At 33.1% G+C, this 13,079-nt stretch overlaps 2 protein-coding genes across 2 annotated transcripts in view; both read right to left on the bottom strand.

The window, feature by feature from the left end:
• Positions 1–867: 867 nt before the first annotated feature.
• LOC110039569 (trans-resveratrol di-O-methyltransferase-like) lies at positions 868–3,934 on the bottom strand. The gene is given in 2 exon segments (XM_020744678.1): positions 868–1,241; positions 3,078–3,934. Coding segments are annotated over 2 exon segments (1,107 nt in total). The 5' UTR covers positions 3,879–3,934; the 3' UTR covers positions 868–935.
• Positions 3,935–11,903: 7,969 nt separating this feature from the next.
• Positions 11,904–13,079, bottom strand: part of LOC110039514 — a 2,336-nt gene continuing 1,160 nt past the window's right edge. Inside the window, exon 2 of the mRNA XM_020744609.1 lies at positions 11,904–12,410. Coding sequence (XP_020600268.1) covers positions 11,904–12,410 — 507 coding nt within the window. The remainder of the gene's footprint in view (positions 12,411–13,079) is intronic.

Genomic DNA, 13,079 nt, shown 5'->3' with positions numbered 1-13,079 from the left:
TCATTTTAACAACCCTAATCATGTAGCCATAAAACAATAAAAGTTTGAACAAACTTTAAAAATTATTATTTATATTAAAACATCCAAAATTCTAGCCCTAACCCTACCCAAGAGAACAATATACAAAACCATACACTCAAACAACGAACTCGCATAATTATATATATATATATATATATATATATAAACTTGATGAGTATTATTTCGAGCCAAAACGAGCGAACACGAACGAACACATCTTTGTTCGTGTTCGGCTTGTTAACTTATCGAACGAAATTAACGAGCCGAAAACGAGCTGTTCGCGAACAACGAGCCATTTTGACAGCCCTACATTAGTGTTACTATGAATTCATATAACATTCATCAAATAATATAATCATTATCATAATCAAAATTGTATTTTGTCAATATTAAAAGAATCAACACAACATCAGAATAAGCAAAGCTTTATCTAACCAACATATTCATCACTTGTCAAAACACATATTGGTCTTACAAATATATATATATATATATTGTAGCAAATACCTAATGAAAACATTACAATCATGATCTTCATTTCATATAATTTTGTGTTGGTCAGAAATACCAGTATTGTTGAATATAATATCAGCCAATTATCTTCAAATACTTGCATCCAATTTATTATGCAAATTCCTTTCTTAGATTAAAAATATATTTTGCTTTAGACTTCATTAGCTCTTTAGTATGTAATTCTTATAGCTTCATATTCTTTATCCTATAAACTTTTTAATAGATCAATATGGGATTAGTTAGAAAATAATAGCAACAATCACAATGCTCGACCATAGCCAAAGGTACATAATCCTTCACTACTTGCTTTAATTCTTATCATGAAATAAAAGAAGTAAAGTAATCATAATAAGCTCCGTAATATATACTAATAATAAGACTTGAAGCCAATTAATAATTAATCAAGGAAAGACTTCGATAATAGATCTCATGTGATCAACATATGGTGTTATCTTGTAGTCACTATAACCTGCAGTGACAAATAGATTGCTCCATTCACTTTCATCTCTTTCTTTTCCCATGAACAAAGCCAACATAAGTAAGTCAAAGAGATGTTGTGTCTGCAATGAAGAATGAGAGTTGAAGCTCAAACCAACCACTATGTCAATTATAATCACTTTTCCACCCTTCTCTTTAGGAGGAATTGCTTCTTTGCAACGTTGTAGTATCTTGACGCAATCTTCATCATTCCAATCATGCAATATCCACTATATAATATGAAAATACGTCACAATTTGATTAAACAAAGTTTATAATTTTTATCTATATCCCAAGCATGTGCAATAGGACTAAATGTTATTATGTATTGGTAAAATCATGTAAAAACCTACTCTCACATGATTATATCTTTGAATGCCTAAATATTTAATGATATGATTTAAATGTGGCTAAATTTTTAAAATTATATATTTTTTAAAATTTATTATTTTAATTTGACACTTGAAAAAATAATTTTTTTTGAATATCGATGGCAATTTTATCACATCAGTCGGTAAAAGTTACCAATTTTTTTATGTCTGCAGGCAAAGCCACTAATGACGTGACGACATTATAAAATTTTTTTCTAAATTATTTTAGTTTATTTTATTTTTTTTATTTTGACTTAAAATAAAATATGATTCATAGAATTGATTAAATATATGGTTGTTTTTACAAAAATTCAAAACATATAAAAATTATTTTGAGTGTATTGTATTTTTAGAAATAAAGAATAAAAATACATAAAAAAACACAAAAAATTATGTTTAAAAAATAAAAACAATATTCATCCTAAATAAATCCTGAGAATTTGTTTGGGGTCTCTTTGTTTTTTTTTTGCTTATTTTTTTAAAAAAATTGTGCAATTTTTACATGTTTTTAATTTTGAACAATTTTAAATATATATGTATTTTTAGTACCATTGCTACATATTTAACTATTTTAATAACACTCAAGATAATTATTTCTAAATGTTTTGAATGTTTTTTTAAATTATTTAATTTATTTTTTAAATTAAATTAAAAGACTTGTAAATTTGTACTAAATAAGCTTTTTAAAATAAAAGTAAAAATTAAAAAAATTAAGAAACAAATGTTTGGAATGTTTTTATTTTCTCAAAAAAAAAACGTGTATTTTCTTAAATAAACTAAAATACTTAATTTTTTTTTTACAAAGTTGCCACTTCAATAGGGCTGGCAAAACGGCCTGTTGTTCGCAAACAGCTCGTGTTCGAGTCGTTAAGAAGCTTGTGTTCGGCTCATTTTGGCTAGAAATACTACTCATCAAGTGTATATATATATATATATATATATATATAAAGGAGGGTGCTTTAAATAAAGTAAAAATTCTTAAATTAGATTCAAATGTTGTTTTAATATAAATAATAATTTTTAAATCTTGCTCAAACCCTTTATCGTATTATGGCTACGGATTAGGGCTGTTAAAAGGACTATTTGTTCGTGAATAGCTCGTGTTCGGCTCGTTAAAAAAAAGCGCCGGACAACAAACCTTTTGAGCTCGAAATATGAACGAGCCGAACACCAGCTGAGCATGGCTCGCTCGTGTTCGACTCGTCTACACCCCTACACTTCAACACCCGTGATGCGATGACTTTGTAGATATAAAATAAGAAATAAAAAATGACATTTTTAAAGTTTTGACCTTAGTAGTTTGATTATATTCGAACAATTAACACACGTACCATACCATGCTTATGCGTATTCACATCCACCTAACTCCTAATGTTTGATATGCACATTTATAACCATTGATGGCATAAAGTCATAAATAAAAAAATATAATTAGTATTAAAAAAAGTTAATAAGTGCGAAATTTTTTTTTTTGGTAATGTATGTGTATTATACCTATTAAAAAAAAAAGGTGTTAATTATTTAAACACATAAATGCATGGATGTATGTAAATAGGGTATAAAATTTATCTTTTAAATTTATTAATATTATTTAATAATTTAATTATAATAAATAATATTAGATGTAAATGAACCATTTATTTAATAAAATATAAGAAATAAAACATATCAAATGGTTTTTATTTTTCTCTTTACCTTAAGCATAACAACATCGGCTTGTGGGATCTCGACAAACATGTCACCGACAACAAATTGAATCATGTTCGTCTTCTTCTCCACCGTACCAATGACATGTGGTAGATCAAAAACAATGCATTTCAACCCAGGAAATGCCTCCACCAATGCAGTTGCCATCAAGCCAGTACCACCTCAAACATCCACTAATGTTCCAATCCCCCGAAATGACCCCTCTCCAGTACTCGCCATAACATTCATAAGAAAGTTGGAATCACATTCCATTGCCTTATCAAACAAATCGTTAAACTGCGGTAGCTCCATTGCTAGATTCCAGACCGCCTTTCCGTTTGCCATCGCAAAAGGTGTTATGGTAGCGTTCGGTTCAAGGAACCAACGAGAGAGTTGATGATGCGAGTCGACAATGCGGTGGTTGAGACTTAAGAGAACTAAAGGGGAGGTGTTAGGGTTGTGGGGAAAGGAGCTTGCAGTGAGGAGGAGGCGGGAGACAGGGGTGAGGTCAAAGGTTTCTTCGCCGGAGGGGGTGATGTGGGATTTAAAGATGCATTCTTGGGAAAGGACGCGCATGGTGCTGCGAAGGTAGTGAAATTTGTCTTGAGAGATGGACAGAGAGGCAAGAAGTTGGGAAATGGTGGCCGGCATGCCATGGCGGTGGATGGCGTCGGGGATGTGAAGTTCAACGGCGCATTTTAGAGACATGGATTTGATATAGCTAAAGGTTTGGTTCCATAGAATGGCATGAGCTTCTAAGGTTTCTTGCATCACGTTGTCGGGAACTTTAGTGCTCGCAGCAGTCGCCATTCTTAATTTGCTTCTATTTGAGTGAGCTATGGATATGTTGATGGAGTAGGCTATATATAGATCTTGATCCAGCTTAATTACTCTTTATTAGCACTGATTGCAAGATTAATTAGGCTAATTAAATCAAGTTTAATGGCATGTCTAAAGTATCCTGATGACTTGTCAGTTACCTCACCACCTCCTTGACTCACACCTCCCTTTCATGGGGCCACCATTTGAGCAATTTATTGGTTAGAACAAATTTAAAAATCATTTAGTTCATTTAGGATGAGTTCAATGCGTCGATGATGAGTCAAATTTTTATTACACTGATCTCAGAGTAAATCTAGTAAATCTGAGGTTCATTCTAAATTTGTATATCATATCTTCATTTATGCCTAATTCCAACTCATTTGCCAAAGTGTAGGAATAAAATAAAATCAGTTAGGTTGCAAGCTTATTTAGAACAAAGCAAGTCTGAGATGCCTAAAGTGAAAAGTGTACATTAACAAACTAAGTCAACCATTCAATTACACTGGCCAACATAGTTGATATGCACCTAATTATTGGCTCATGTCCCAATATCTTTGATAATATAGTACATCATTGATGTAAATTAATAATGAAAGCTAAGTTGGCAATATCTTATTTAGATTAGAAGGTGAAGGTTGGTTGGAAAATAGCTCTGACCATTCAATTTTTTATTACTAATAATTTAGTTTCATATTGTTAGGCATGCTCATTGTTCGGTCTTTTTTTGCACTATATGGTTTTAGTTGATTTCTGGCGGTCTGAGTACACATAAATATCAACATTTTGATAGGTATATGACCGCCTCATTTATGATGGTTGGAAATTCATCTTCTGACGACATTTCGACGAACTTACCTTTTTTACAGCATTTCAACAGACATCATCCCATCAATTTAGTTTTTGGTGGTGGCATACCTGTTGGTTCATGCATATCATGGCTTCCTATCATTTTACCATTGGTTTAGGATTCAATGGTCATGACTTGTCTGTTAGCCGAAATCGATAGCCCAGCCATTGTTTGGCTGTCAGAAAGTTGTAACTAAAAAGATAGAAAACCTCATTCGTTTCAATTTAATTTCCACACCTCTAATTGCTTTACAAAAACATATGACATATACATCACACAATCTAATTTACCTATCCACATAGCTACTAAACTAGAACCATATAAAGAGAACCACAAATTGAAAATAAATGCAATTATAATTTATTGAATAAATATAAAAGAAAATAACGTGTGCATAAAAAAGTACATAATTAGTACTTAAATATCTCATGACAATAAATGAAAGAAATCCTCATCTTCCTCTGGACTTCTCATTTTCATTCTCATGCTCCTCTTCCACCTCCATAGGATGATTCCCTCTCCGATGATCCTCACTTTGCATCATCTCTAATTCCATCTTCATTCTCACCTCCATTTAAATGAACTGAGTGGCAACTCGAGTCTCTTTATCTTTAGTGAAATTTGAGACCTATCTACGAACTTCATTGTCCCTGATAGATCTAGAGTTCTACCCAAAAAAGTGGCGTTGTGCGTCATATGCATGTCTCTGTTATCCAAAGCCATAAATCCCTCATTTCTTCTTACCCTCAATGCTTCTCGTAATGCTTATAGTCCATTGATCACCACCAGAGTTAGGAACTCGTAAGCACCGACTCCGAGCCTCCTTCAGTCTCTGGCACTCGTCCTAAAAAAAAAATTATAATGTTGACCACATTTTTGGTCAACACTCTCCCGATCACCATTCCCCTATCTCGGCATATGTTCCTTCCTAGTATCCTTTGGTGGTTGATCTTGGTCTGACTTTGGGCTTGGGTTGACTTCAAAGGGCTTGTTTTGGCTCAAATAATACAAAAAAATAAACTTAAATATACTTCAATTAAACATGAATTTGAACTTAATCCAACGACATAGAAATGGACCAAAATCTATTGTGATCTCTCCGACTCAACGTAGTATTCAAAATTCAATTCTGTAACTTGCATCACAAGCATGTGACGAGTTCAACGATGACTGGACACCCATTTTTTTGGCTTGAGAAAATATTTTCTTGCAATGCTTATCTGGTGGCACTATTTAAAAGTGCTGTCAATGGCAATATGTAGAAGAACTGTGATATTAGTATTTAAAAGTACTGATGTAGATGTAGGGTATAAAATTTGGGCTGTCAAAAATGTTCGTTGTTCGAGATAATGTGTTTGGCTTGCTATGTAGCTCGTAGGAAACGAGCTGAACACGAACATGTTTTTAAGGCTCAAATTATAAAAGAGCCGAACACGAACAACTCTTTATTTGCTCGTGTTCGATTCATTTTAGCTCGAAATAAAGAAACTATATAATTATTTATATAATAATAAGTTACATATAATATTTATATAATAATATATTTTGTATATTTATGTTTAAGTTTAAATCGTAATAGCTCATGCGGTAACATGATTATGTGTTTTATTTTGCATATATTTGATCCAGGTTTGAATCCAATACTCTACAGTCATTTTTTACAATTTAATTTTAACGAGTCAATTTCAAGCCGAACACGAACACAAATATCTAATTCGAGCAGAGCATGAGCATGCTGTTCACGAGCCGATTTCGAACACGAGCAATTTCAAACAAACCGAACATGAGCTCGCTCAAGCTCGGCTCGTTTACAACCTTATATACAATAATATTATTTCACATTTCTTACCCCTCACTCGAAACACATCATTTTTTTTTTGTCGGCCTACACTAGGTGACTAGGTATATGATTTGATCAATTTGATCTGACTAATTAATAATTAATTATTCACTAAACAATTAATTTTTAATAAAAATTATATGAAACAAATTTTTTTTATCAAGCAATTATTTAATAATTATTTAGTTATTAATTATATTAAAAAAATTACTTATAATTTCTTAAATAATAAGAAAAAAATTTGATATGCATTGTATTTTTAAATCTAATAATATATTAACCAATTTTTAATTTTTAATCAATTAATCAATTAATCAATTAATCAATTAATCAATTAATCAATAGTAAATTTAAATTAATAGGGTAAATATCAATTCCTCTCCTAGCGAGGAGTAACAAGTACGCAGCGCTGTGTAGGTAAGATAGTTTAGGTTAGCTAGAGTATTGAGGAATATATTGGCTTTATACCCCTATGAAAATAGAAGCGTATAAGGTATATACGCAGCCCTAAGTACGTAACCCTCGCCGACATGGATTGTTGCCCTTCTCCCCATACCTTCCTCTCCGCATGCCTGAAAACTAGGCTCATGTCCCTCCCCCTCTTTCGATTTTGTCCAAAACCATTGCCTCTGTCATTGAACCTCGGGACAAAGTCATTTTTAGAGCCAGCGGGGAAGGCGACGACGAGATCGAGGCGTTGAGAGACCAACGAAACTACATATTTCTCCTCCTAGTCACCTAGTGCATAAGTTCACATCAAGCAGGGGTTATTCAGGGGTACAATGGAGGTTATATCTGGGTTATACCCCCTTGTAACCTCCGGTATAACCCAAGGGGGTATAACCCGGATATAACTCCACTGTACCCCCAGAATAACCTCTGATGTACGCAGCGCTGCGTACATCTTATGTACGCAAATATTATAGGAATGTAAGCATGTTCGTGCCTAAACAAGTTAATTCAAAATCTATTGCAATCATCTTAAATAAATTGGTATTTTGGTATTTTTTTTTTGAGTTATTAAAATGCTAGCTTGTCTCAGCTAGAATTTTAAATTTGAATTGAAAATTGAAATCCAATAGAAAATTGATCTACTCTGCTTGATGTGAACTTATGCACTAGGCTTGACACTCATTAAGCTTGAGTTATTAGTTTGTGTTTGTAACCGGAGACGGAGAATCAAGACTAAGTTGTCACAGATCAATTTACAACCGTCTCTTGCATGAACGGTAGGTGTTCACTTCTGTAGAACAGTAACCAACCAGACTAGGAAGCTGTAAAATATTTTTGCAAAGTTTTTGTATGTGATTAACCTAATGTGTCGTCACGATTAACTGTATGGCAATTAGAATAAGTGTTGTTAAGAATGGCATGCGAGTATGACGTACCTTAGTGCAGGTAATCAAAAGAGTTTGTTTCCCTATGGGAACCGATTTTCACTTCTGGAATAGGAACCGCCACTCTGCTCCTGATGACTTAAGCACATTGCTGAACCTCGTAAATCTCTTGTGTTCTTGAATCTTCTTGCGATTTTATTTTCACTTCAGTTAGAAAAACCACCCAAATTGTTATAATGTTAATTTGACATAGTGGCTATGCCGCTAATCTCCGCCCAAATCTTTTCATCTTTATATGCAACCATAGAACTTAAATCTTATTTATCATGTAAGTCATCACTATCATGCTTGAAAATTTTATTGTCATTCTCTTAAAAATTAATGAGACAATTTTAGGATTTTGATTTGTTTTTGGAGCCAATATGCCTCTTTATCGATTTTTCTGACTCTTTAATCAATTCATCAAATGTGATATCCGACTCCTAATATAATAAATCATTTATCTCATCATTGTCAACGTAGTGATAAGTCTTCATTTTTTTCTACTTAAACTATTAAGGCTATGTCTGAATCTTTGTTCTCTTCTTCAATTGCTGCTTCATTCTTGTTTCTCTTCATAGGATTGATTCATTGCTTGTCATTGCACCTGTCTTTCCTATTTTTCTAAACATAGCAGCAAGAGATTTCAAATATTTTTTATTGGTTTGCAAACTAGCAATGAAATTTAACTCTTTTGGCCTAAAAATAGAATAAATTAACGTAAGGATTTTAAATTTAATTCATCTAACGAAATCCTTTTTAAATTACAAATCAGAATGTTTAACAAATGAAATATTGTTTATAGAAAAGAATACGGTGAATATCCATTCTCTAGCAAATTCCAAAGTTTAAATTTTAAGATTTTAAAAATGAAATCATGTAAGTTTTCTAAAATGCTAAATGTAAAATATCATATTTAGATGGGCCAACTATAAATGACGGAGAAATTAGTTGTAGTTTTTATTATCTCGTTGGCCATTAGTATTTTATGATTTTGGTATTTTAGAGTGTTTATAAGCAAGTTATTTTGTGGCATTGTCATATATTTGCATGCTTCTATTTTTATCTTCATAGCATTTACAGACATACCACATAAATCTATTTTATATACATATCTAACGGCTAAACATTCATATTTACATACATATCACTGAAATCTATTAACAAAGTTAGCTTTGTAATAAGAACTTAAACGTACTGTTTTCACGTGGAGTTTCCATGGTGATACCTCGTGCCCAGTCTCCGTCTTTCTCAATTTTTAGTGGTCCATTAATTCATGATTTTGATCCTATATAATTGCTGTTAGGTCATATTTATCTTGATAAGCTGCCATAATATAAATCCATTCGTTGCTGTATCCGAAGTTCACCTGAAATTTCCTTCTTCCAAGTTAGCTTGGGACTAATATTTGGTGTTGGTGTGGTTGGTTTCACAGATTTGGAGGTTCATGATGTAATCTGATACATCCTTGCTGGGCAAGACTAATACAAAGGCAATGCGGCAACTTAGAGCCTTGCCGGAGCTCCATGCAAAAATGGGAAAAGGGGGACGCAGAATCTGGTAATTAAAAGAAAACTGGAGCTATATTTTCTTCTTTCCCGTTTATTACTATATCCTATCTCTTAACAATTTTTCATGAATAATGTATACAACTATGGAACTTAGGCACTAGCTAAATAAAAATCCTAACTGTATGATCTTTGAAGCAATAAATAGAAGCAAATTTTCGGAGAACAATCTACAGCATTATCTGAGTTGAGCTATATAGTCTCATTAACATATAAATCAGCACAATAACATTAAGCTTGTGTTTGGGGAGGCTTCAATTTTTTGCTAAGATGGTTGTAAAGTTATGGTGAGGAAGTAACTTTTGAGAAAGTTGTGGTGAGAATTATCCTAAAAAGTAATATAAAAGCGTTCTTACAGTCATCACACTTGAATAATTTTTGTTGCAAAAAGTAACCTCACTCCACATAAATTTTTAGGAAGCTGTTAGAAAATAGTTTCTTTAACAAAACTGTGATGGCGGTCTGAAACGTAAAGCTGACAGAAAGGTGTCCGAAATAGACAAGGTGATCCTATTATAATGGATGCTTGTGGCGCCAAACACTTCTTCTTGTTGGAATGGAAAAGCTTTTAGGAAATGACAAAGGCTAAAAACACAACTTATGGAAGAAGCTTCACTCTTATTTATCACCTTTACTTGGCTTGATACAAACTCAAAGACTCCACCCCTATTTATACTAGTGACACCTCCTAAATTAATGGCTAGGATTGTGCCACCACAATTACAATCCAATGGTTACAAATAATTCCACACCTACCACACAATAATTCAACACCTACCACACCTACTACACAATAATTTGTGCCTTTTTTATGTCCCTTATCACGCAAATGTAGGATGTTATGCGTAGGGGTTAGATTTAAATCTTATTATTTATATTAAAAATATGCATTTAAATAGAATTTACCATGTGTCTCTTCTATTTTTAAATTAATAATTTTAATTGATATAAATCTTTATAGCATTGTAGCCAATTTAAATATTTAAAAATAATACTCATCACTTATATATGTGTGTATGTGGAATTTAATTATTTCGAGTCAAAATGAGTAGAACACGAACAAACAAATCTTTGTTCCTGTTCAGCTCGTTTATATATCGAGAGCAAAAATTTATTCTTGTTCGACTCATTTGCTTAGCGAATGAATTGAACGCAAGTTATTTAAAAAACCAAACACATGTTGTTACGTATAAAAAACCGCTTTAACAGGTGTTAGATATGTAAATACAAAAGAATTCCCCAAAAGCTTTATACAGTTTGGTAAAACTGTATATCCTTTTTTTCTTCTCATTCGCCTCTTCTTTTAACTCTCTCTCTCTCTCTGTAGTTCATGAACACAACAATCAACTTGACTTTGACTTTACTACGTTCGATGCCTCTTGACTATGAGGTATTCGACCACAAAAATTCTTTTGCGACTTTCAGAGTTTCTGACAGCATGATGAAAGAAATTCAGAGTTCAAAAACTTCAGTTTTTTTTCTTGAATTTGACGAGATCAACATGTTGGAATGGAGAAGTTTTTAGAATTTGACGAAGGTTAAAAATTTATGAAAGAAGATTTACTTCTATTTAGCATATTTATTTGGCTTGATACAAACTCAAAGACTCCACCTCTATTTATTCTAGTGACCCTTCTTAAATTAATGACTAGGATTGTGTCACTACAATTATAATCTAATGATTACAAATAATTTCATACATACCATATAATAATTTCATACATATCACACATTCTAGAATAAGCTTCTAGATGAAACATGTTTCTAGAAATTAAGCTCATATTAGGTTTTATTTAAACAACTAAAATCAAGCTTATATTTCAACACCCCCTCTTAAATTTGATTTTATGAATCCAAGTAAACTTCTCATTTTAATCAAGTCTTCACTCTTGAGTGACTTGATAAAAATATGTGCAACTTGATCTTGAGACTTTACCAGCTGCACTTGTATCATCTTTCTTTTGATGCATTCTCTGATGTAGTGATAACACATATCAATGTGTTTGCTCCTATCATGGATAACTGGATTTTTTGCTAGCGATATTGTAGACATGTTATCGATACAAATCTTGATCGTTTCTTCTTGTGATAAACTTAACTCCTTTAATAGGTTTCTTTGACTGTAGCCTTTTGCCACCAATCTTGCCTTGTATCTTTCAACTTCTCCTTTGGAATTCTTCTTCGCTTTGTACACCCACTTCACATCAATTGCCTTATGCCCTTTAGGAAGTGAAGCCAGCTCCCATGTGTCGTTCTTCTCGATCGCCTTAATTTCTTCATCCATTCCATCTTTCCAGTTCTTGCTTTGTATGGCTTCTTGGAAGTCCATGGGTTCACAGTCGGCAAAGAGACAAAAAAGAGTAAGATTATCTTGATTCATAGTTACCTCATAAAGATCTCTAATCTTCTGAAGCATGGTACTCTTTCACTTGAATTTTCTCTTGAAGTTGATGACGATGAGTTGCTTTGATTACTTGTTGTTTGTGGAGTAGTAGATTCTTCTCTTTCTTCCTCGATCCTTGACTGCTCTACGTCTTCTTCTTGAAAGTATGGGAAAAAGTTGTAGTCCTCAGCATGTAGTCCCCAGTCCCATTCTTCACCTTCATCGAATATGGCATCTCTACTGATGATTTTTTTCCCTGTATTTGGATTGTATAACTTGTAGCCTTTTGAGTTGTTGTCGTAACCAATGAAAATGAACTTCTCGCTCTTCTCATTCAGCTTACTTATTTTCTCGTCGGGTATGTGTACATGAGTTATGCATCCAAAAACTCGTAGATGAGAGATGCCGAGCTTCCTTCCACTCCATGCTTCTTGTGGTGTCTTTCCCAACACACTTCTTGTTGGTGATCGGTTAGCCAAATAAACAGCACATGCAACCGTTTCTGCCTAAAACTCCTTCGGCAATTTCTTGCTTTTTAACATGCTCATTGTCATGTTGAGGATGGTTCTATTCTTCCTTTCTGCTACTCCATTTTGTTAGGGGGATCTTGGAACAATTAGAAGTCGATGTATTTCGTTGGCTTCACAAAATTCTTGGAATTCTTTTGAAGTGAATTCTCCTCCTCGATCAGATCGCATAGCTTTGACCTTGAGACCACTTTCTTTCTCTACATCTGCCTTAAACTTCTTGAATATTCCAAAAACCTCTGATTTTTGTTTTAAGAAATACACCCATGTTTTTCGTGAAAAATCATCCATGAAGAGAAGAAAATAGTTGCTATTACCGAGTGAGTTTGGCTTTATTGGACCACAGACATCTGTATGTATGAGCTCAAGAGGCTTTTGGGCTCTTGAACTTGACTCCCTTGGAAAGTTTTTCCTAAAGTGCTTTCCGAGTAAAAATCCTTCACATAATTGATCAGGGTGGTTGATGCAAGGTAATCCTCTCACCATCTCTTTCTTTGAAAGCAAATCGAGTCCTCCAAAGTTGAGATGCCCAAATCGAAGATGCCAGAGCCAAGAAGCATCTTTATAACAGGTCTTCAGACATTTGGCAATATCATTTTGAATGTTGAGTGAGAACATTCTATTTTTAGACATTGGCACCTTAGCAAT

This window comes from Phalaenopsis equestris, unplaced genomic scaffold, assembly GCF_001263595.1.
Source record: "Phalaenopsis equestris unplaced genomic scaffold, ASM126359v1 Scaffold000002, whole genome shotgun sequence".
NCBI classification, from domain to species: domain Eukaryota; kingdom Viridiplantae; phylum Streptophyta; class Magnoliopsida; order Asparagales; family Orchidaceae; genus Phalaenopsis; species Phalaenopsis equestris.
Note: the sequence above shows the minus strand (reverse complement) of the source record. Positions and strands in the feature narration are given on the sequence as shown.